This window comes from Neoarius graeffei, chromosome 18, assembly GCF_027579695.1.
Source record: "Neoarius graeffei isolate fNeoGra1 chromosome 18, fNeoGra1.pri, whole genome shotgun sequence".
Classification (NCBI taxonomy): domain Eukaryota; kingdom Metazoa; phylum Chordata; class Actinopteri; order Siluriformes; family Ariidae; genus Neoarius; species Neoarius graeffei.
Window position 1 is genome coordinate 68,625,016 of NC_083586.1, and position 23,953 is coordinate 68,648,968.

Consider the following 23,953-nt stretch of genomic DNA (forward strand, 5'->3'; position numbering starts at 1 on the left):
TTCAGTAGTCGGGGACACACCTTGTCCGGACCTGCTGCTTTCCTGGGGTGAAGCTTCCTCAGTTGACCTCTGACCTGGTCTGCAATAATGCATGGAGGAGTCTGTGTTGAGGTGGGGGAGGAGGGGGCTGCTGCAATGACTGGGGGGAGGTGTGTTGAGGGAAGAAGGAGAGATGGCTACAGTGAAGGGGAGGGTGGGGGGACGTGGGCTGGTTGAACTGGTTGAAGAAGTCATTCAACTCATTCGCCCTCTCCACTGTCCCCTCAACAACTCTGGTCTTTGTATTGTGGCCTGTAATGGTTTTCACACCTTTCCAGACTTCCCTCATGCTGTTCTCCTTCAGCTTCTGCTCCACCTTTCTCCTGTAGCTGTCCTTAGGAGAAATTATTCTAGGCATAATGCTGGATCTGTTCCTTAGGTGTGCAGAAGATTCCTTTACCTTAGGCAGCAAGCTGAACAGTGGATGATCTGTGACATTAAACTTATTAAACAGTCGGTGGTCAGTTTTCAAGAAGACAAAAAATATCGAAATGAGTTCAAGTATAATGTCGTTTAAAACATCTAGTTAAAAATTGTTGTATAGCAGTAAGATCAGTAAGCAAACCGTAAAGGAATTTAGAAAGAACAATGGAATTAAAAAGGTGATCTACTTCCAATTGCGAGTATCCTTCCTTACGAAGGCTTCTAATCATATACACTTGTTGGCTTCATAGAGCTCAGTCTTAACGTGCAAACTAAATTTGTAGTTAGCCTGCAAAGTTACCCCTAATATAGTTATCATATTGCTTTGTTATATATCGCAAGATACACACTGTTGTCACCCCTCTTACACATAATCAGCTCTTTGCATTTCTGTGTATTACAGTTCATGCCATTTTCTATTGTCCAGTCCATAAATTGCTTAAGCGCACCTGAAGATTAATCAGGCAAATCTCTAGAAATGGTAAATAGAATGGTAGAGTCAACCACATACTTAGTTAGTGAAAAATGCTGTCCAACTATCTCGAGATCATTCAAAAAGAAATTAAACAAGTAAGAGCCAATGACACTGCCCTGCGTTGTTCCTCTGTTCGCTATTTTCCAATCACACACAATTTCATTACACACTACCCTTTGTTTTCTATCTTCTAAAAAGCTTAAATACCAGTTAACCATGAACAGATTAAGAGGGCTGCCCCATAACTTATCTGCGAGTATGCTATGCTTGACACTATCAAATGCTTTAGAGAAATCCATAGTAAAGAGTCTTACTGCCTGTATTTCTTTCTTATCGAGAGCAGCGAGATAAGTATGTTGCATTTTCAAAAGAGCATTGATGCAGCTGCTGCCTGAGCGATAAGCAAATTGACTGTTAGATAAGTAGCTTTCTAGAGTGTTCTTATTAAAAACGTCATATACAGTTCTTTCCAAGGACCTGGCTATCACTGGAGTTATATTAATGCCTCTATAGTCTGCATACTCCATTAGAATATCAACTTTAGCGAGGGGATTGATGTTAGCTTCTTTCCATCACCTTGGCCAAGACTGTAGGGCTAGAGACCTATTCCACAGGGCCTCTACCACTGGGGTGAAAATCGCTGCATGCTCCTTCCATACCCAAAAGGGTATTCCATTGGGTCCAGTGGCTGTGTGTTTTGATCCTCGATAGAGCTTGGAACATCTGCACAGAAGAAAGCTGAGGGGGTGACAAGTTTGCATCTAGATTAACTGGTAGGGGTCTGGTAGGCAGAATCAAAGCAAAGTTCACCAAAATAGTTGTTAAGTCCCTCGATAAAATGCTGATCAAAGTTTGGGCAGCTCTTATCTCTTCTACAGTGGTGCTTGAAAGTTTGTGAACCCTTTAGAATTTTCTATATTTCTGCATAAATATGACCTAAAACATGATCAGATTTTCACACAAGTCCTAAAAGTAGATAAAGGGAACCAAGTTAAACAAATGAGACAAAAATATTATAGTTGGTCATTTATTTATTGAGGAAAATGATCCAATATTACATATCTGTGAGTGGCAAAAGTATGTGAACCTTTGCTTTCAGTATCTGGTGTGACCCCCTTGTGCAGCAATAACTGCTACTAAACATTTGCGGTAACTGTTGATCAGTCCTGCGCACCAGCTTGGAGGAATTTTAGCCCGTTCCTCCGTACAATAGAGCTTCAACTCTGGGATGTTGGTGGGTTTCCTCACGTGAACTGCTCGCTTCAGGTCCTTCCACAAAATTTTGATTGGATTAAGGTCAGGACTTTGACTTGGCCATTCCAAAACATTAACTTTATTATTCTTTAACCATTCTTTGGTAGAATGACTTGCATGCTGAGGGTCGTTGTCTTGCTGCATGACCCACCTTCTCTATTGAGATTCAGTTCATGGACAGATGTCCTGACATTTTCCTTTAGAATTCGCTGGTATAATTCAGAATTCATTGTTCCATCAATGATGGCAAGCCATCCTGGGCCAGATGCAGCAAAACGGCCCAAACCATTATATTACCACCACCATATTTCACAAATGGGATAAGGTTCTTGTGCTGGAATGCAGTGTTTTCCTTTCTCCAAACATAACGCTTCTCACTTGAACCAAAAAGTTCTATTTTGGTCTCATCCGTCCACAAAACATTTTTCCAATAGTCTTCTGGCTTGTCCACATGATCTTTAGCAAACTGCAGATGAGCAACAATGTTCTTTTTGGAGAGCAGTGGCTTTCTTCTTGCAACCTTGCCATGCACACCATGTTGTTCAGTGTTCTTCTGATGGTGGACTCATGAACATTAACATTAGCCAATGTGAGAGAGGCCTTCAGTTGCTTAGAAGTTACCCTGGGGTCCTTTGTGACCTCGTCGACTATTACACGCCTTGCTCTTGGAGTGATCTTTGTTGGTTGACCACTCCTGGGGAGGGTAGCAATGGTCTTGAATTTTCTCCATTTGTACACAATCTGTCTGACTGTGGATTGGTGGAGTCCAAACTCTTTAAAGATGGTTTTCTAACCTTTTCCAGCCTGATGAGCATCAACAACGCTTTTTCTGAGGTCCTCAGAAATTTCCCTTGTTTGTGCCATGATACACTTCCACAAACATGTGTTGTGAAGATCAGACTTTGATAGATCCCTGTTCTTTAAATAAAACAGGGTGCCCACTCACACCTGACTGTCATCCAATTGATTGAAAACACCTGACTCTAATTTCACCTTCAAATTAACTGCTAATCCTAGAGGTTCACATACTTTTGCCACTCACAGATATGAAATATTAGATCATTTTCCTCAATAAGTAAATGACCAAGTATAATATTTTTGTCTCATTTGTTTAACTGGGTTCTCTTTATCTACTTTTAGGACTTGTGTGAAAATCTGATGATGTTTTAGGTCATATTTATGCAGAAATATAGAAAATTCTAAAGGGTTCACAAACTTTCAAGCACCACTGTATGCAACAGTTGATCCACTTTTCACCACCATGCTCACGATCCAAGCTTCCCTGTTGCCATAGCACGTTGATTATCCACAATAATCCTCTCTGTCAGATCTTTCACATTATTTTCACTATTACACCTCGCCTTCCTTTTCAATAGCACCTTAACAAGAGGGTTCATCCATGGGGGGTCTCTTGCCAATATAGTCACAGTCTTACTCAAACATTCTTCCATTAGATGCTCGATGGTTGAATGTAGAAAGTCCACTGCAACTTCCAAACTAGTGCCGTTAATAGCCTCAGACCAGTTTAGTTCCAGAAACTTTTTATGGAATTCTGTTCTTCTGTGTTCCCTATAGTTATGCAGTATACACTTTAGTCTCAGGGGCTTTAATTTCACACCTGCTGGTAGAATAATGCCCTTATGATCTGTCTTTATTTGGGCAACAATCGGGCAACACCCAGAGAAAAGCGCTTCATTATTCGTGAGGCAATTATCCAAAACTGATTCACCGTGAGTAGGAAAGTCAACAAGAGCTTTCAGTCCAATTAAAGTTGATAAATGTTCTAGATCAATACGATTTAAATCACCTCCACACACCACAAGTCCATCAGGATACTGCTCTAAAATCTCATCAACAATCTCAGTCACATATTCAATCAATTCCTACTCCAGATATCTTGGTTTGGGAGGGTGATAAATTCTGCACGTTAGCATTCAATGGCCTGACCACTTCCACCCATTTTGACACACAAAACACAACACACAAAAGACAAACACAAAACATACAGGAAAAGAATTTCCAAAGAGGAATGAGGTAAAATTTTGACAAATTATTGTATTGGGAAATAATTCTCAGCTTAGCATCTATAAACCTCTCAACCTGTCTCTGGGATACCACTGAGACCATATCCACACAGTATCAGGCAGCTTTAGAATATAAAGCTTTATATTTAGAACTCGGAGATAAGGATAACTTGGACAAATCAGATAAATCAAAATCAGACAGATCAAATTACAGTCCCTTCCAATCAGCCCAAGGAAACACCATAAGACTATTTGTACAATGCATGTATGTGTGCATCTGGGATAATCAAAAGCTACCATCCAAACGGCCCTGCGACTGGGATAACCAAAAATGTCTGTGAACAGCTTCTCATTCATCCAGCTCATAGTTTCACAGGGAAATTGAATCGAGCACAACTGGACTTGGTTTTAAGTCTTTGAAAAAGTTCCACCTCTCATTCAAGAGGCTTCACCAGTGAGAATTTCTTCTCCTGTGTGACTGATGAAGCCTCTTGGATGAGAAGTGAATGTCTTCAAAGACTTGGTTTTAAGTCCAGTTGTGTTTGATTCAATTTCCTTGGGATAAATGAAAACTACCATCCAATCGGCCCTAGGAAGCAGCATAGAACCATTTTATACGATGCATGTATGTGTGCAATTGGGATAACCAGATTTCAGATCTCCAGATGGAAGAAGAGAACCCAATGTACTTAATAAAAAAATTATCTTACCTTAAGATCTATCTTAAGGTAAATCTTAAGAGTTACTGTATCTTGAGATCCCAGATAAATGCCTAGAAACTTGTTAGGTTTTGATCTGTCTGTACCAAAGGAGGTCGAATTGACAATATATGATCTAGGAATGTAGACCTCTGCTGCCTAAGAGATTCTGCCTCATGGATCCAGGAGTAAACAGTCACTGACAAAGAAAGAAGAGAGACATTATGGACCATTACATCACCCATCAGGATCATAGTCTTATGAAAAGAAGAAAGACATTACTGGTCAACGTAACCTTCATTAAACAGAGAGCAGAATGTGCGAGTGAAGATAAATCTCAAAGATTTAACAAACCAAAATAAGCATCAATCAGAACAGCCTGGACCAGTTTCAAGCATGCCAAACATATATTTCTGGTATTGATTATCAGACTTAGACTTTCTTTATTGTCATTCAGATTTGCATCAGACAATACACATCAGAATGAGATTTCGTTGCTTTGGCTCAGTGTAGTGCAAAAACGAAACAGCAAGTATATTCTCTCATCTCATCTCTTCTTCATCCACTTATCCAGAGCCGGGTCGCGGAGGCAGCAGTCTGAGCATGGAAGCCCAAACTTCCCTCTCCCCAGACACCTCGGCCAGCTCCTTGGGAAGAACACCGAGGTGTTCCCAGGCCAGCCGAGAGACATAGTCCCTCCAGCGTGTCCTGGGGCCTCCTCCCAGGGGGACATGCCTGGAACACTTCCCCAGGGAGGCGTCCAGGAGGCATCCGAAAGAGATGCCCGAGCCACCTCAGCTGATTCCTCTCGATGTGGAGGAGCAGCGGCTCTACTCCGAGCTCCTCCCGAGTGATTGTGCTTCTCACCATATCTCTAAGGGAGCGCCCAGCCACCCTGTGAAGGAAACTCATTTCAGCCACTTGTATTTGCAATCTTGTTCTTTCGGTCATTACCCAAAGCTCATGACCATAGGTGAGAGTCAGAATGTAGATCGACCGGTAAATGGAGAGCTTCGCCATTTTGGCTCGGCACCTTCACCATGACGGACCGGTAAAGCGACCACATCACTGTGGAGGCTGCACCGATCTGCCTGTCAATCTCACGCTCCATCCTTCCCTCACTCGTGAACAAGATCCCAAGATACTTAAACTCCTCCACTTGAGGCAGGACTTCTCCATCAACCTGGAGAGGGCAAGCCACCCTTTTCCAGTCGAGAACCATGGCCTCAGACTTGGAGGTGCTGATTCTCATCCCAGCCGCTTCACACTCGACTGCAAACCACCCCAGTGCATGCTGAAGGTCCTGGTTTGAAGAAGCCAACAGGACAACATCATCCGCAAAAAGCAGAGATGAAATCCTGTGGTTCCCAAACAGGATTCCTTCCGGCCCCTGGCTGCGCCTAGAAATTCTGTCCATAAAAATTATGAACAGAACCGGTGACAAAGGGCAGCCCTGCCAGAGTCCAACATGCACTGGGAACAGGTCTGACTTACTGCTGGCAATGCAAATCAGACTCCTGCTCCATTTGTACAGGGACTGGACAGCCCTTAGCAAAGAGCCCCGAACCCCATACTCCCAAAGCACCCCCCACAGAATACCACGAGGGACATGGTCGAATGTCTTCTCCAAATCCACAAAACACATGTGGACTGGTTGGGCAAACTCCCATGAATCCTCGATCACCCTATGAAGGGTATAGAGCTGGTCCAGTGTTCCACGACCAGGACGAAAACCGCATTGTTCCTCCTGGATCTGAGGTTCAACTATCGGCTGAATTCTCCTCTCCAGTACCCTTTAGTAAACCTTCCCGGGGAGGCTGAGAAGTGTGATTCCCCTATAATTGGTGCACACTCTCCAGTCCCCTTTCTTGAAAAGAGGGACCACCACCCCGGTCTGCCACTCCAGAGGCACTGTCCCCAACCTCCACGCAATGTTGCAGAGGCATGTCAGCCAAGACAGCCCCACAACATCCAGAGACTTGAGATACTTGGGGCGGATCTCTTCCACCCCCGGTGGCTTGCCACCAAGGAGCTTGCAAACTACCTCAGTGACTTCGGCTTGTGTAATGTACGAGTCCACCTCTGAGTCATCAGCCTCCACTTCCTCAATGGAAGAAGTGATGGTGGGATTGAGGAGATCCTCGAAGTATTCCTTCCACCACCCGACAATATCCCCAGTTGAGGTCAACAGCTCCCCACCCGCACTGTAAACAGTGTTGGCAGAGTACTGCTTTCCCTCTCCTGAGGCACCAGACGGTTTGCCAGAATTTCTTCGAGGCTGACTGATAGTCCTCTTCCATGGCCTCACTGAACTCCTCCCAGTTCCGAGTTTTTGCCTCCGCAACTGCCCGTATATTACCTAAAAAGTATATTACCTAAAGAAATGCAATATATATATATATTTATCCCACTTAAAAATATGAGAGAGGCCTGTAATTTTCATCATAGGTACACTTCAACTATGAGAGACAGAATGGGGGGGGGGGGAAGAATCCAGGAAATCACATTGTAGGATTTTTAATGAATTAATTGGTAAAATAAGTATTTGGTCACCTACAAACAAGCAAGATTTCTGGCTCTCACAGACCTGTAACAACTTCTTTAAGAGGCTCCTCTGTCCTCCACTTGTTACCTGTATTAATGGCACCTGTTTGAACTCGTTATCAGTATAAAAGACACCTGTCCACAACCTCAAACAGTCACACTCCAAACTCCACTATGGCCAAGACCAAAGAGCTGTCAAAGGACACCAGAAACAAAATTGTAGACCTGCACCAGGCCGGGAAGACTGAATCTGCAATAGGTAAGCAGCTTGGTGTGAAGAAATCAACTGTGGGAGCAATTATTAGAAAATGGAAGACATACAAGACCACTGATAATCTCCCTCGATCTGGGGCTCCATGCAAGATCTCACCCCGTGGGGTCAAAATGATCACAAGAACGGTGAGCAAAAATCCCAGAACCACACGGGGGGACCTAGTGAATGACCTGTAGAGAACTGGGAGCAAAGTAACAAAGGCTACCATCAGTAACACACTACGCCGCCAGGGACTCAAATCCTGCAGTGCCAGACGTGTCCCCCTGCTTAAGCCAGTACATGTCCAGGCCCGTCTGAAGTTTGCTAGAGAGCATTTGGATGATCCAGAAGAGGATTGGGAGAATGTCATATGGTCAGATGAAACCAAAATAGAACTTTTTGGTAAAAACTCAACTTGTTGTGTTTGGAGGAGAAAGAATGCTGAGTTGCATCCAAAGAACACCATACCTACTGTGAAGCATGGGGGTGGAAACATCATGCTTTGGGGCTGTTTTTCTGCAAAGGGACCAGGACGACTGATCCTTGTAAAGGAAAGAATGAATGGGGCCATGTATCATGAGATTTTGAGTGAAAACCTCCTTCCATCAGCAAGGGCATTGAAGATGAAATGTGGCTGGGTCTTTCAGCATGACAATGATCCCAAACACACCGCCTGGGCAACGAAGGAGTGGCTTCATAAGAAGCATTTCAAGGTCCTGGAGTGGTCTAGCCAGTCTCCAGATCTCAACCCCATAGAAAATCTTTGGAGGGAGTTGAAAGTCCATGTTGCCCAGCGACAGCCCCAAAACATCACTGCTCTAGAGGAGATCTGCATGGAGGAATGGGCCAAAATACCAGCAACAGTGTGTGAAAACCTTGTGAAGACTTACAGAAAACGTTTGCCCTCTGTCATTGCTAACAAAGGGTATATAACAAAGTATTGAGATGAACTTTTGTTATTGACCAAATACTTATTTTCCACCATAATTTGCAAATAAATTCTTTAAAAATCAGACAATGTGATTTTCTGGATTTTTTTCTCATTTTGTCTCTCATAGTTGAAGTGTACCTATGATGAAAATTACAGGCCTCTCTCATCTTTTTAAGTGGGAGAACTTGCACAATTGGTGACTGACTAAATACTTTTTTGCCTCACTGTGCGTGCGTGTGTGTGTGTGTGTGTGTGTGTGTGTGTGTGTGTATATATATATATATATATATATATATATATATATATATAAAAATAACTCTGTATAAAAAATCCTATACACCACCAGTATCTGGGTCACGGCATTGTGACAGATCCCCACGACTGACTACTGAGTACAGCTCTGTGTTGGGTTGCTGGTTTTGTGGGATGGTGGAATGAAAGGATCAGGAAGCTTGGATTTATGATGCATTGGCTGGTAGCACTGTTGATTAGCTGTGTCTGTTTTGACACTGTTTTGAATGTGATTTCCCTTTTCACACAAGAAAAATAATACTGTGGCTATATGACTATCTAGTGGCCATGTCTAACAGTCCGCCATGTTACATTAACAGATGTTATTTCTTGTTCCTCAGATGTTTGGAATCATGAAGTCACATTCTCATTCGTTGGTTGCAAATCTGCAGAAGACATCGGAGCGAGGAGAATCAGCAGATATTAAAGAGTAAATAAATAATCTTCTGTGACCCTCAGTGCACTGTCTGTGGAATATTAAAGCATAAAATAAATGTTTATTTCACAAATTTCTGCACTGTGATTTGATTTGATGGTGTTTTTGGAAATTTTAGGTTTCTCGGAGCCTACAGTATAGATGTGGTGATGAGCACAGCGTTTAGTGTCGATATCGACTCACTGAACAACCCCAAAGATCCATTCGTAACCAACATCAAGAAAATGCTGAAGTTTGACCTTTTCTACCCTCTGTTCCTCGCTATCAGTAATGAATTAATTTGAGATTAATATTAATTCACAATATAATGAAACAAACCTAAATTCAGACACTTAATATTTAGATCTGCATTTATATTTATGCTTTTTGTTACAGTGGTATATTTTATAATCTTGTTATTTTTCTATCAGGTCTTTTCCCATTTCTTATTCCACTTTTGGAGAAAATGGATTTTGCCCTTTTCCCAACTGCAGTGACTGATTTCTTTTACGCCTCGCTGCAAAAGATCAAGTCTCAGCATGTGACCAAAGATCATAAGGTACAGCTAAAAAAGCCATAAACTCCTTAACACACTTTAGATATTATCGAGGTTTTATGGTTCTGTTTTTGTCTCTGACCTTCTGCAGAAGCGAATCGATTTCATACAGCTGATGATCGATTCTCAGAAATCAGAAAAAGACGATCTAAATGGCAAAGAGACAAACAAAGGTAAAGTCCTCTAGTAAAAAATCCCTCGAACTCACATCGTTCTGTTCTTTTGCTCTGTTCTGAGATGATTGAGGTCATTAAGATAACCATTGATGAGTTTTAATTATAATAAGTTACATTTATATAGCACCTTCTTCAAACTCAGTCACTTTACATAGTTCAAAGAAAACAGAACACACAAAAAAAAGTTGCTAAAGCGTGGTAAGTTTATGCAGTGGTGGCGGAGGAGAAGTGTTCATGAAACAGGAAGGTTTTTAGATGAGATTTGAAGAGAGAAAGTGAAGAGCAGTCATGGAGGGGTTGAGGGAGGGACTTCCAGAGCTTGGGGGCTGTGGCGCTGAAGAACCTGCCACTGTCGTGGAAACTCTCAAAACTTAAACTCTCCCAAGCAAAAATGATTCAAAGTCCAAGAGGTTGCAGAAAGGTTTAGACTTTTATTAAATCAATTAATAAAAGCTGTGTTCGGTCTGCAGAGTGAACCAACTCAAAATCACAAAGTTCTCATTTTATACTGTCTAAAAAAACAACACCGTTTATACAAATAATCTCACTGGTTAACATGTCATGTCATACCACTTCAACATTTTCAATTGGGCAGTACATCTCACACTTCTCATATTTTCTATCAACCTAGCCAAATTTTCCAGTATGAATGGTCAATTCAGGAAGAATCAAAACATATGATAAGAAGTGATATGTCATGAACAACACAGCATTCAGAGCATACAATACATCATTATTCAAGATGACTGGAGTCAAATCAGGTTAAAGATTGACACAGGCTGCAGGTGTAAACAAGCACAACACTCATGGCCTTGGCCAGTCTACCACATTATAGGATTCATCTCATCTCATTATCTCTAGCCGCTTTATCCTGTTCTACAGGGTCGCAGGCAAGCTGGATCCTATCCCAGCTGACTACGGGCGAAAGGCGGGGTACACCCTGGACAAGTCGCCAGGTCATCACAGGGCTGACACATAGACACAGACAACCATTCACACTCACATTCACACCTACGCTCAATTTAGAGTCACCAGTTAACCTAACCTGCATGTCTTTGGACTGTGGGGGAAACCGGAGCACCCGGAGGAAACCCACGCGGACATGGGGAGAACATGCAAATTCCACACAGAAAGGCCCTCGCCGGCCACGGGGCTCGAACCCGGACCTTCTTGCTGTGAGGCGACAGCGCTAACCACTACACCACCGTGCCGCCCGTGAATCAAAATACAATCATCTCATCTCATCTCATTATCTCTAGCCGCTTTATCCTGTTCTACAGGGTCGCAGGCAAGCTGGAGCCTATCCCAGCTGACTACGGGCGAAAGGCGGGGTACACCCTGGACAAGTCGCCAGGTCATCACAGGGCTGACACATAGACACAGACAACCATTCACACTCACATTCACACCTACGGTCAATTTAGAGTCACCAGTTAACCTAACCTGCATGTCTTTGGACTGTGGGGGAAACCGGAGCACCCGGAGGAAACCCACACAGACACGGGGAGAACATGCAAACTCCACACAGAAAGGCCCTCGCCGGCCCCGGGGCTCGAACCCAGGACCTTCTTGCTGTGAGGTGACAGCGCTAACCACTACACCACCGTGCCGCCCAATACAATCATCAAAACCAAATTATTGTTAATATGATGACAAGGCATGTGTGCATGTTTACATATGTGTGTGGTTACATTAAGGGTATAAAATCACCACACCACCCAGGGTAGACAGTCTAGTGTGAGGAACAGCAAGAAGATTATAGCTAGAGGATCTGAGAGAGTGGGATGGAGTATGCGGGGTCAGAAGATCACAGATTTAAGAAGGAGCAAGGTTATGGAGAGCTTTGAAGGTGAGTAGTATGATTTTATACTTAATACAGGACAGAACAGGTAGCCAGTGAAGCTGAGAAAGAATGGGGGAGATATGAGCAGATGGTTTGGTATGGGTGGAGTCTCACTGCAAAGTTCTGAATGTATTGTAGTCTTTGAAGGGATTTAGTAGGGAGGCCAATGAGAAGGGAGTTACAATAATCTAAGTGGGACATAATGAAGGAGTGGACCAACGTTTGAATATCACAAATGGAAAGAAAGGGGCGAAGGCGGGCAATGTTCCGGAGATGGAAGAAAGCAGTCTTGGTGAGGGATTTAATGTGGGGATTAAAGTTGAGTGAGGGGTCAAGCAATATTCCAAGGTTTCTAACAACAGGTGAAGATTTAACAAGTGCACCGTAGATGTTAAAACTGAAACTGGAAGATTTGGACAATGAAGATTTGGGTCCGATAAGCATGATTTCTGTTTTATCTGTGTTAAGTTTTACAAAATTATTCTGCATCCACAACTTTAGGTCTGATAGAGAGTCATTGAGGGAACTGGGAGGGGGGGTCAGCAGGGAAGGATGTAGTGTAGTGAGATGTAATTAGATGTCATCAACGTAGCAATGGAAGTGAAGACCATGGTTACAAATAATTTGGCCAAGGGGCAGGGATGTATATAAGGAAAAGGAGGAGCCCAAGAACAGACACCTGGGGGACACCACAAGTAATAGGGGACATGGAGGACTTATGTAAACCCAGTGTGACAAACTGTGGTCTGTTGGTGAGGTAGGACTGAAACCATTGGAAAGCTACTGTATGTCTGTGATACCAATATCTGACAGACAGGAGATGAGTGTGTCATGATTGATAGTGTCAAACACAGCAGATAAGTCAAAGAGAATGAGAATGTTAAGTGAACCACTATCAGCAGATAGGAGGAGGTCATTTACCACTTGCAGGAGAGCAGTTTCTGTACTGTGATGTGTGTGGAAACTGGACTGAAAGGGCTCGTACAGAGTTTTCCATGAGAAAGGAATGAAGTTGTGAAACAACCACTCTTTCCAATATTTTTGCTAAAAATGGGAGGTTGGCTATCGGTCAATAATTAGACAGAGGTTGGATCTAAATCAGGCTTCTTTAAAATGGAGTAACTGCAGCCGTTTTGAGGGCAGTGGGAACAACAGAGTTGAGGCATGAATTAATTAACAGTGCAGTTGGTTCACAGATGATTGTGGAGCATGTCTTGAGTACAGAAGTAGGGGTGGGGTCAAGCTAACATGAGGAGCAGTGGTGGCTGGTAGTCTTTCAAACAGGGGAGGCTGGTCGGTTATGATATTTCCAGATTTTAAAAGAAAAAACACATCAATTTTGCCCATACTCTTGCCTCTGATCTGGCTGATTGTTGGCAGGGTCACAAACTGTGAAATAACAGGTTCTTTTGGCCCATTAGCCTACTGTCCAATATACATGATGGTGGTGTTGGGGGGGTATATTTTAATATTTTATATTTTAAAATTGTGGCATGTTGTTTAAAAATTGATCATTATTGAAAGCAGCTCTTTGTCAGGAACCTCAGCAGTAACAGCAGAGTGTTCTGGAATAGGCACAAGCACTGACCTTGGGGAGCCAAACATAGAGCTGGGGGCCACACATTTCATTCAATGACACTTTCCCTATATTTTACTTATTTTGACTGAGAAATGTTTTATTGACAATTTTGATAACCCTTCACTTTTAATCCAGGTCTGTAGTGTGAAATGTTCTCGGCTGTGTTTTTGTTTAAAAATGTTTTCCAAATTGTAGCTGTGTTTAATTCATATCCAGAAAAATATCTATTCCAATATAATATACTCAGCATAAACATTTTAAATAGATTCTATATTTTTGGTCCATCCATGACATATTACTAAAGTAGCCTATTTACTGTTGTTGATGTGGGTCACTTGCTGTTAGCCAATTCACTTTCTCGTACCAGGAGAGCTGAAAGGAACGAATATTATTCCCTACCTTTTTCACCAAGTCAATTTGAGGTGTTGGTCTACCCTGCTCTTTAATTTTAATTTTTTCCTCGAAAGGAAGACTGGCAAATGGCTTCGCCAAAATTAAATCAGCAATGCTTGGCATCCGTGCACAGCTTTCTTGCTAGCTGACTAGCCCCCTCAAGTTCAAGTTCAGTCACTCAAATAAACGAAATTTCTGGAACTAAGATAGCAAACTTGACAACACTATATTTACACTTTATTTACAATGAAAATATATACAAACTAAAAACTGTAGTGGGTTGAGCACATATATTTCTATGATTCTGAATCTGAAATAGCAATGTTATAAGGTCGGCTATAACATAAGCCTAGCGCAATTCATCCTACATGATGTTCGTCATTTTTAGAGGAGGCTGAGCCTCCCTCATTGTCTTAGAGCAATCGCTCGTGATGAGGAGGAGTTAGACTTAGCAATGATATTGGAGACAGAAAGGGAGTTAACAGTTGTGAAGTGGGTGAGTTTAGGGCCCAGAGGAGGAGAATAGGGGGAGAGAAATAGAGCAGTAGGTTGAAAGCACTGGTAAATTTGGTTAATTTTGTCTTCAAAGAAATTTAAGAAAGCCTGTTCTAACTACTACTCATTAATCATGAGTGGTTCTAAGTCTAGGCCAGAAACACTCTTTAGGACTGTTGATAAACTTCTCAAACCTCCTGTGGCAGCCTGCCCCAAGACAGCTGAACAGTGACAGGCAGCATTTAAGGCATCCCTATACTTATGAATGTGCTCAGTGTAGAGCAATGAGTGGACAGGAAGACCGGTTTTCTTATGCAAGCACCCAAGACGTCGGCCAGTGGTCTTCATTACTCTGATCTCAGGGGTGAACCAGGGACAGGTGTGGGTGGCAGGGACAAGCCTATTCTTTACAGGGGCCAAGTCATCCAACAAGCTAGAAAGAGTGTCATTGTAAATGGCAACCAGATTGTCAGGGGACGAGAGCTCTTCATGTAGATCAGACAGGGGTGATGCCTGTATAAAAGCAGCAAAGAGGTTGTGGTTAATAGACCTAATATTCTGGTAGGTGACAGACATTTTCTTAAAGGCAGGAGGAGGAATGGTAGTATGGAAGCTGCACACAAGGAGCTTATGATCAGAGATACCAGAGACAGAGATGTCATTTAGACCAGTGGAACAAAGCAGCTCAAGAGTGTGACCTTGATTGTGGGTGGGGAAGTCAACATGCTGCGTCAGGTTAAAACAATCCAAAACAGAAATGAACTCAGAGGCACAAGAACATTTGGTATCAACATGGATGTTAGTCATCAAGCATAATTACAGCAGGACAAAGAGGGGAGATAACTGTTAGGAGTTCATTCAATTCAGACAAAAAATTGGCAGATGGTTTAGGTGGCTGATAAACTAACAACAGCATTAGGGGAGGGATTGAAACAATCTTTAAAGCAATGTATTCAAAAGTTGTCACACTGAATAGTGTTAGTTCTTTAACAATCAGGTCCGAGCGATACACAACAGCCAACCCACCCCCTCTCCCTACTCATCTGGGTTTAGATAAGTAGGAATAACCAGGGGGAGTCAGCATGTTTAAGTGCATGCATTCACCAGGATGTTGCCGGGTTTCTGAGAGACAAAACCTGTCCATTTTCTTCTGGAGGATGAGGTCATTGATTAATGAGGTTTTATTGGCAATGCATTGTGCATTCAGGTGAGCAATGTTAAAGTAATGACGAATTGGAAAGGAAGAAGCAGTCAGTATAGGAATACGACAAAGATGGTCATGAGTTCTTCCTCTACTGGCATTTTTCGGGGGTCAATGAGCATAAGTACATAGAGCTGGAATTTGAGTATCACATCTGTAGATAAGTGCCGGTCCTCTTTTGGAACGGTGTATGTAATATGGACGACGAGTAATTCCAAGTGAGTGGCATAGGTTGTAAGACACTGAGTCCAGAGGGGCATGGCAACAAAGTAGTTTAAGATCAGCTGAGGTGTATAAAGGCTGCATTGCCAGATGGTAAAAAGTACACATGCACAGCACAACACCAGACCATGAAAAGCTGGGCTGAGAAGGCTCCCAATCAAATTTTGTATTGATTATAAAATACTACTATTGACCTTTAAAGCACTGAATGGTCTCGCACCACAGTACCTGAGTGAACTTCTGCTCCTCTATGACCCGCCACACCTACTTAGATCAAAAGGCGCAGGCTATCTGCTGGTACCTCGTATAGTGAAGGCTACATCAGGGGGCAGAGCCTTTTCTTACAAAGCCCCACAGTTATGGAACAGCCTTCCAAGTAGTGTTCGGGAATCAGACACAGTCTCAGCGTTTAAGTCTCGGCTGAAAACATATCTGTTTAGTCAAGCCTTGTGTTAATGGTGTTTATGAGGTAAAGGAGTAGATCTGGAGGGTCCTCAGACAGAGTGTTTTGGTAAACTGGGATGTATGGATGCTGTCAGTCCCCACTCGTTTGCTCACTCGAGTTTGTTGATGGTGTAGTGGCTGCTGCTTTATGTCCCGGGGCTCCCTCATGCCTGTGTTACCTTCTGGCTCTCCCCTTTTAGTTATGCTGTCATAGTTAGTTGCCGGAGTCCCTGCTTGTACTCAGTGCAATATGTATACTGTTCCTACTTATTCAGGTGACATTGGGCATACCTAACAACCTGTGTTTTCTCCCCCCCCAAAAAAAATCTGTCCCTCTGAGTTACATGTCAGTCCTGGGATCGAGATGCTGACCTCTTCTGCTCCTCGGACCTGCCTGATCCATCCTGGTGCCCTGTGTCTGGTTGGAGTCTCATCGCATCACTCCTGTGGAGGGCGGCCCCATGTGGACAGTTGGGGGTCGTGCCTGGAGGATGCTCTGGACTCTTGCAGTGGTGATTTTGTGACTGGGGACTGCAGTTGACTTGCTGACTTTAGGACTGCGGTTGTCGTGAACGGTTTTGCGCTCAGGTTTCCGTCGGTGGGGTTTTTTTAGCATCAACAAAGCTGACTTTACATTAGGACTGTTAATGTTAGTCATGTTGTCTGTTGTTGCCCAAATGAGGATGGGTTCCCTTTTGAGTCTGTGTAGAGCTCTTTGAAGTGTGGGTGGAGCACAGAGGACGGCAGGATAACGCTTCAGATACAAAAAGGCTTTTTATTCCTGGACGTTTCAGTATTTTTGCCAGTTCTTAATCTGCTAGCGTCACACACATACACACACACACTGTGTTCTTGTCCCGGGATGAGCTCTCCTCTGCTCTCCCTCTGCCTCCTTAAATAGGGCGCGGTTACTGGGAAAACACACAACACACAGGTTAATTACCGTCAGGTGTAGTGATTCTGCCACTCACCTTCCCTGGCTCCGCCCTCCTGTCACAGACCGGCGCTTGACCACGCCCCCGCTGCCACATACCCCCACCGCCCAACTCAGGCCGGGCGCCCGTCCGGCCCGCAGCCGACTCTCCCCCCCCTTGACGGGAGAGGAAGTCTGCCACGACCATCTGCGCCCCCGGCCTGTGGACCACCTTGAAATTGAAGGGTTGGAGTGCCAGATACCAACGGGTGATCCGCGCGTTGGCATCTTTCATGCGGTGGAGCCACTGGAGGGGCGCGTGGTCCGAACAGAGGGTGAAAGGGTGCCCCAGCAGGTAGTAACGGAGGGCGAGGACCGCCCACTTGATCGCCAGGCATTCCTTTTCAATAGTGCTGTAGCGCCCCTCACGCACCGACAGCTTCCTACTAATGTACAGGACGGGGCGATCCTCCCCCTCCACCTGCTGGGACAAAATGGCCCCAGCCCTTTGTCCGACGCATCCGTCTGCAACATAAAAGGGAGAGAGAAGTCAGGGGAGTGTAAAAGTTGCCCCCCACACAGTGCAGCCTTTACCTCAGAGAAAGCCCGCTGGCACTGCTCCGTCCACTGGACCGGATCTGGCGCCCCCTTTTTAGTGAGATCAGTCAGCGGGCTGGTGACGTCCGAATAATTAGGTATAAACCTACGATAGTAGCCAGCCAGCCCCAGGAACTGTCTCACCCCCTTTTTGGTCTTGGGCCTCGGGCAGGCCGCAATCGCTGCTGTCTTATTAATTTGGGGATGCACTTGCCCGTTGCCCAAGTGGAAGCCCAGATACCGTACTTCCACCCGCCCAATCGCACACTTCTTCGGGTTGGCAGTGAGACCCGCCCACCTCAGTGACCTAAGGACGGCCCTCAGGTGTTGCAGGTGCCGCTACCAGTCATTACTATAAATGATAATGTCGTCCAGATATGCGGCCGCATAGGTGGCGTAGGGCCGGAGGACCCGGTCCATCAGCCGCTGAAACGTAGCGGGCACCCCAAACAGCCCAAATGGAAGTGTGACGAATTGGTGTAAGCCGAACGGTGTGGAAAAGGCCATTTTCTCCCGGGATAATGGAGTCAAGGGGATCTGCCAATATCCCTTCGTCAAATCCAGTGTCGAGTAAAAGCGAGCCGTGCCTAGTCGATCGAGCAGCTCATCAATACGAGGTATTGGGTATGCATCGAATTTAGACACCGCGTTGACTTTCCTATAGTCCACACAGAACCGGACCGACCCGTCAGCCTTGGGTACCAAGACCACCGGGCTGCTCCAGTCACTGTGGGACTCCTCAACGATGCCCATTTTGAGCATGGCCTGAAGTTCTTCCCGAACCACCTTTTTTTTTGTGTTCGGGTAGCCTGTAAGGGCGGCTATGCACTACCACCCCCGGGGGCGTCTCTATGTGGTGCTCTATGAGGTTGGTGCGGCCGGGCAGGGGCGAGAACACATCCGAAAACTCGGCCTGCAACTGGGTGACCTCCGTGAGTTGGGTCGAGGAGAGGTGGTCTCCACAGGGGACCGGAGAGGTACGTGATGCCAATGTCCCTTTTTGAACCTCCGGCCCCAGCTCCGCCTTCTCCGGAACTACCGACACCAACACCACGGGGACCTCCTCGTTTCAGAGTTTCAGCAGGTTGAGGTGGTAGATCTGTAGCGCCCCCTCCCTGTCCGTTCGCCTTACCTCATAGTCGACGTCCCCGACTCGCCGTGTGACCTCAAAGGGTCCTTGCCACTTGGCGATTAATTTGGAGCTCGACGTGGGCAACAGTACGAGTACCTTATCTCCCAGAGTGAACTCTCTAAGGCGCGAGCCCTTGTTGTACAGGCGGGCTTGTCGTTCTTGGGCCTGCCGCAAATTCTCCTGGGTTAGGTGGGTGAGCGTGTGGAGTTTTGCATGCAGGTCCATAACGTACTGAATTTCATTTTTACTCTGTGAAGGTCCCTCCTCCCAATTTTCCCGCAGCACATCTAAGATGCCGCGCGGCTTACGCCCGTATAATAATTCAAACGGGGAGAACCCCGTGGAGGCTTGGGGGACCTCTTGCACTGCAAATAACAAGGGTTCGAGCCATTTATCCCAGTTACGTGCGTCCTCACTTACGAATTTTTTAATTATATTCTTGAGGGTGCGATTGAACCGTTCAACTAAACTGTCCGTCTGTGGGTGATACACGCTGGTGCGGATTGGCTTAATACCCAATAGCTCATACAGTTCGCTCAGTGTTCGTGACATAAACGAGGTGCCTTGGTCAGTCAGAATCTCTTTCGGGATTCTAACCCGGGAGATGACGTGGAAGAGGGCCTCTGCAATACTGCGTGCTGAGATATTGCGAAGAGGCACCGCTTCCGGGTATCGCGTTGCATAGTCCACCAGAACCAATATAAAGCGGTACCCTCGTGTTGACCGATCTAATGGCCCAACGAGATCCATCCCAATTCTTTCGAACGGGGTCTCGATTAATGGTAGGGGGCGCAAAGGCGCTTTTGGAATGGCCGCTGGATTTACTAACTGGCATTTGCGGCACGCCATACACCACTTACGGACATCGCCGCGAATCCCCGGCCAATAGAATTGGGCCATTATCCAGGCTAGTGTCTTATCCTGCCCTAGGTGTCCAGCCATGGGATTAAAGTGAGCCGCCTGAAATACCAATTCCCGGCGGCTCTTTGGAATTAATAGCTGTGTGACTCGCTCTTTCGTCTGAGTGTCCTGTGTCACTCGGTATAATCTATCCTTCATAATAGAAAAATAGGGGAAGGACGGGGTGCCGTTCGGCTGGAGCATTTGACCATCAATTACTCTCACTTGGTCAAACGCATGTCGCAGAGTCTCGTCTTGCGATTGTTCTAATGGGAAATCCGCGAGGGATTCCCCAACAGAAAGAGGAGGAGCTGGCGGCTCCTCACTCTGTCGCGGAGATGACGTAGACGGCTCTGCGACAGCAGCTCCAGCCAAAGCGACACCGGGACCTCCCCCTGTCAAATGGCAGGACCCACTCTTTACTAGGCGCGTCATTAAACCCCGAAATCCCGGCCAATCAGTCCCCAAAATTAAAGAGTGGGTAAGGCGAGGATTAACCGCCGCCTTCACTATAGATTTTTCCCCTCTGAAATATATGTGGACCGACACCAAAGGGTAGCTGTGAACATCCCCGTGCACACACAACACCTTCACCCCTTGTGCTCCCCCCAATGCCTCGTCTTGCACCAGGCTTTGGCGGATCGAGGTCTGATTGCAACCAGAATCCACCAATGCCTGATGTGTAGCCCCTTGTACACTCACCGGTATGCGATACGCTCCGGCCCGATCGAGGGTAGCTTCTGGCGCGTCGGGGATCCGTACCACCACGCCCACCTCCATTGCTGCGCACTGTTGTTGCAGGTGGCCCAGCTCCCCGCAGCGCCAGCAAACCGGCCCGGGCCCTCCCTCTGCACCTGTGCTCTGGGGCTCACTCACCTGAGGGGGGGAAGAAACAGACACAGAAGAGAGAAACAGGAGGGCACCACGGGTGCGGCGGGCCGGCTGGGGTGGAGCCGGCCCCCGCCTCCGTGGTGGGGGAATGGGGCGAGGACGGGACACAGAAGGGAGGGGAGAAAGAGAGAGAGAAGAGGAGAGAAGAGAAGACGTCATCGGCCATCCTGCCGCCGGAACAGCCGCCAGATGATCCTCCGCCAGTCCTACTGCCTGATCCAGCGACGCCGGGCGGTGGCACTGGACCCACTCCGCGGTTCCGGCTGGTAAGCGTGCGATGAATTGCTCCAGCGCCACCTGATCGATGATTCCCTCGGCGTCGCGATCGTCGGCCCTCAGCCACCTCCAGCAGGCGTCCCGGAGCTGCTGGCCGAACGTGAACGGCCGGCCGACTTCCTCCAACCGCAGCGCGCGGAAGCGCTGGCGCTGTTGTTCTGGCGTGCGCCCCACGCGCTGGAGGACGGCCCGGCGAAGGTCCGCGTAGGCCAGCCGGCGGTCGTCGGGGAGCTGTAGTGCGGCCAGCTGCGCCTCTCCTGTCAGGAGGGGGAGGAGGCGCGCTGCACGCTGCTCCATCGGCCACCCCGAGGCTTCGGCGACCTGCTCAAACAAGGTGAGAAACGCCTTGGGGTCGTCCTGCGGGCCCATCTTGGTCACGGTGAGGGGAGACGGGCCCACGGCTGGGGCGCTGGTGGACCCCGCCGACGCGAGGAGATGCTGGAACGCCTCGCGATCTTCCTGCTGGGCCAGCACCAGGGCTTCGAAGCGCCGCTCTTGCTCCTTTCGGAGCGTGATGAGCGCCTGGTGCTGGCTTTGCTGAGCTGTGGCAAGGGCGTGGACCAGGTCCGTGAACGGGGAGGATTCCATGGGGCTGCAAGGTTGGTGCTCCACCTTTCCCGGCACCACTGTAGAGCTCTTTGAAGTGTGGGTGGAGCACAGAGGACGGCAGGACAACGCTTCAGATACAAAAAGGCTTTTTATTCCTGGACTTTTCAGTATTTTCGCCAGTTCTTAATCTGCTAGCGTCACACACATACACACACACTGTGTTCTTGTCCCAGGATGAGCTCTCCTCTGCTCTCCCTCTGCCTCCTTAAATAGGGCGCGGTTACTGGGAAAACACACAACACGCAGGTTAATTACCGTCAGGTGTAGTGATTCTGCCACTCACCTTCCCTGGCTCCGCCCTCCTGTCACAGACCGGCACTTGACCACGCCCCCGCTGCTACAGTCTGGTTCCTCTCGAGGTTTCTTCCTCATGTAGTCTGAGGGAGTTTTTCCTTGCCACCGTCGCCACAGGCTTCATCATTGGGGATAGATTAGGGATAAAATTAGCTCATGTTTTAAGTCATTCAAATTCTGTAAAGCTGCTTTGTGACAGTGTTTATTGTTAAAAGCGCGATACAAATAAACTTGACTAATCCAGATGCCAGCAGTAGTTATGATAAACATCAGACAGTAGAACTGTCACATACATAACACTACCATGGTAACGCTGCATGTTAGCCAACCAAACTCCCAACACAACAGCAAGTTTTGTTGTGTAAGTTTTATACCAATTAGTCATGATGCAGCAAAGCCACAAATGTAAATATTTACACAGTACAGAGTGCAGGAAGTCTCTTCACTTCTCAACTTTCCAAACTTTTCATTCATTCCCATGAAGATAATATTTCAGTTCTGATGTGCAAAACAAGGCAAAAAAATATTAAACACAACAGCACTGGTTTCGAATGTCCCACTGAGGTTTTATTTGGTTGGGTTTAATTCTGCAGAGTTTGGCCTGGATTACAGAGATATGGAAGAGATAAAGCTGGATAAAACCAGGATTAATCATGACAATGTTCAGAAATGTATGTGTGACAGTGAATGGATTTGAAAAACCTAGTCTGACATCAGATGAAAGCAGAGAAGGGGGAAGTAGAATAGAATTCAAATTTCAATTCAATTTTATTTATTGAAAGTGCAGAATCACCATGCAGCATGGATGAAATACCCTTTACAAATAAAACCTCTGCATCAGTGAACATCGAATTCAACACTCTGAATCAGATCAAACAAATAGGGTTATAGATCTAAAGTCAGGGCAGAACATCCTCATGTGTGTTTTATTTGTGTGTGTGATGTCTGAAGGTCTGACGGATCATGAGATCCTGTCCCAGTCCATGATCTTCATCCTTGCTGGTTATGAGACGAGTAGCAGCACGTTGTCATTTCTCTTCTACAGTCTGGCCACTAATCCAGAGACAATGAAGAAACTACAGGAAGAAATCGATCAAACGTTCTCTAATAAGGTGATTAACTCAACATGAAGCATGTTTGGAAACAATATGGGAGTTGACTCGGAGATGCTGACTATTTCATTCTGACTTATCCATGTCTTGTCTTTTGGGTTTCAGGTTGAAGTTGATTATGATGCCATGATGAACATGGATTATCTGGACGCTGCTCTGAACGAGACACTCAGGATGTACCCAATCATTCCTCGTCTGGAAAGAGTCTGCAAGAAAACTGTTGCGATAAATGGCCTTATCATTCCAAAGGACACCGTCATTGTGGTCCCCATTTATGCCCTACACAGGGACCCTGAATACTGGCCTGAACCAGAGACCTTCAACCCTGAGAGGTACAAAGCAATCTACCAAAAACAGTGACAGGAAACAATCCTAATCACATTGTGGCAGCAGGGGTGTGGCCGAGTGTAAGTCTGTGAATGGAGGGCAGAGTCGGGGAAGGTGAGTGGTCGTATCGCTACACCTGTTGTCAATTAACGTGTGTTTGTATGTCTCTTAAAGTGACAGCGCCCTATAAAAGGAGTGAGAGGAATAGAGGAGGGGAAATCGGGGACCAGAACACGATAGTAGTCCGAGTGTGTATGAGTGTGTCCCCAACGGACAGAGTTGTGCTGAAAACAGAATAAAGAAAACTTTATTCACAAGCAAATAACAGCCTGCCATACTTCTGTGCTCCACCTACATCCGGGCTGTTTCTACAGTCATGCCGAACTCCGTTTCCATAGCACTCGGCCTCTCGCCTATTACATAGCTAGAGTTACAGTCCTCTGGTAACCGTGAGAGTTTGACTCCCCACTTGCATCTGTCTTGCAGTGTGCCCTGCCAGACAGTAGTTTGTGATGCTACCCCAACCAAGCACCTTGTAATCCAGGCAATTTCCCTCTAGCTGCTGACAATTCACACATATGAAGCCATACACCATGTTATAGGATTTAAACACTTGTCCTGTAGTTGAAGCTGGAACACCAGAAAG

At 46.0% G+C, this 23,953-nt stretch overlaps 1 protein-coding gene across 1 annotated transcript in view; it reads left to right on the forward strand.

Moving 5' to 3' along the window:
- LOC132866523 (cytochrome P450 3A27-like) overlaps positions 1 to 23,953 on the forward strand; it is a 65,670-nt gene that overhangs the window by 23,475 nt on the left and 18,242 nt on the right. Inside the window, exons 6-11 of the mRNA XM_060899346.1 lie at positions 9,274 to 9,362; positions 9,487 to 9,635; positions 9,779 to 9,906; positions 9,995 to 10,076; positions 22,820 to 22,980; positions 23,086 to 23,312. Coding sequence (XP_060755329.1) covers positions 9,274 to 9,362; positions 9,487 to 9,635; positions 9,779 to 9,906; positions 9,995 to 10,076; positions 22,820 to 22,980; positions 23,086 to 23,312 — 836 coding nt within the window. The remainder of the gene's footprint in view (positions 1 to 9,273; positions 9,363 to 9,486; positions 9,636 to 9,778; positions 9,907 to 9,994; positions 10,077 to 22,819; positions 22,981 to 23,085; positions 23,313 to 23,953) is intronic.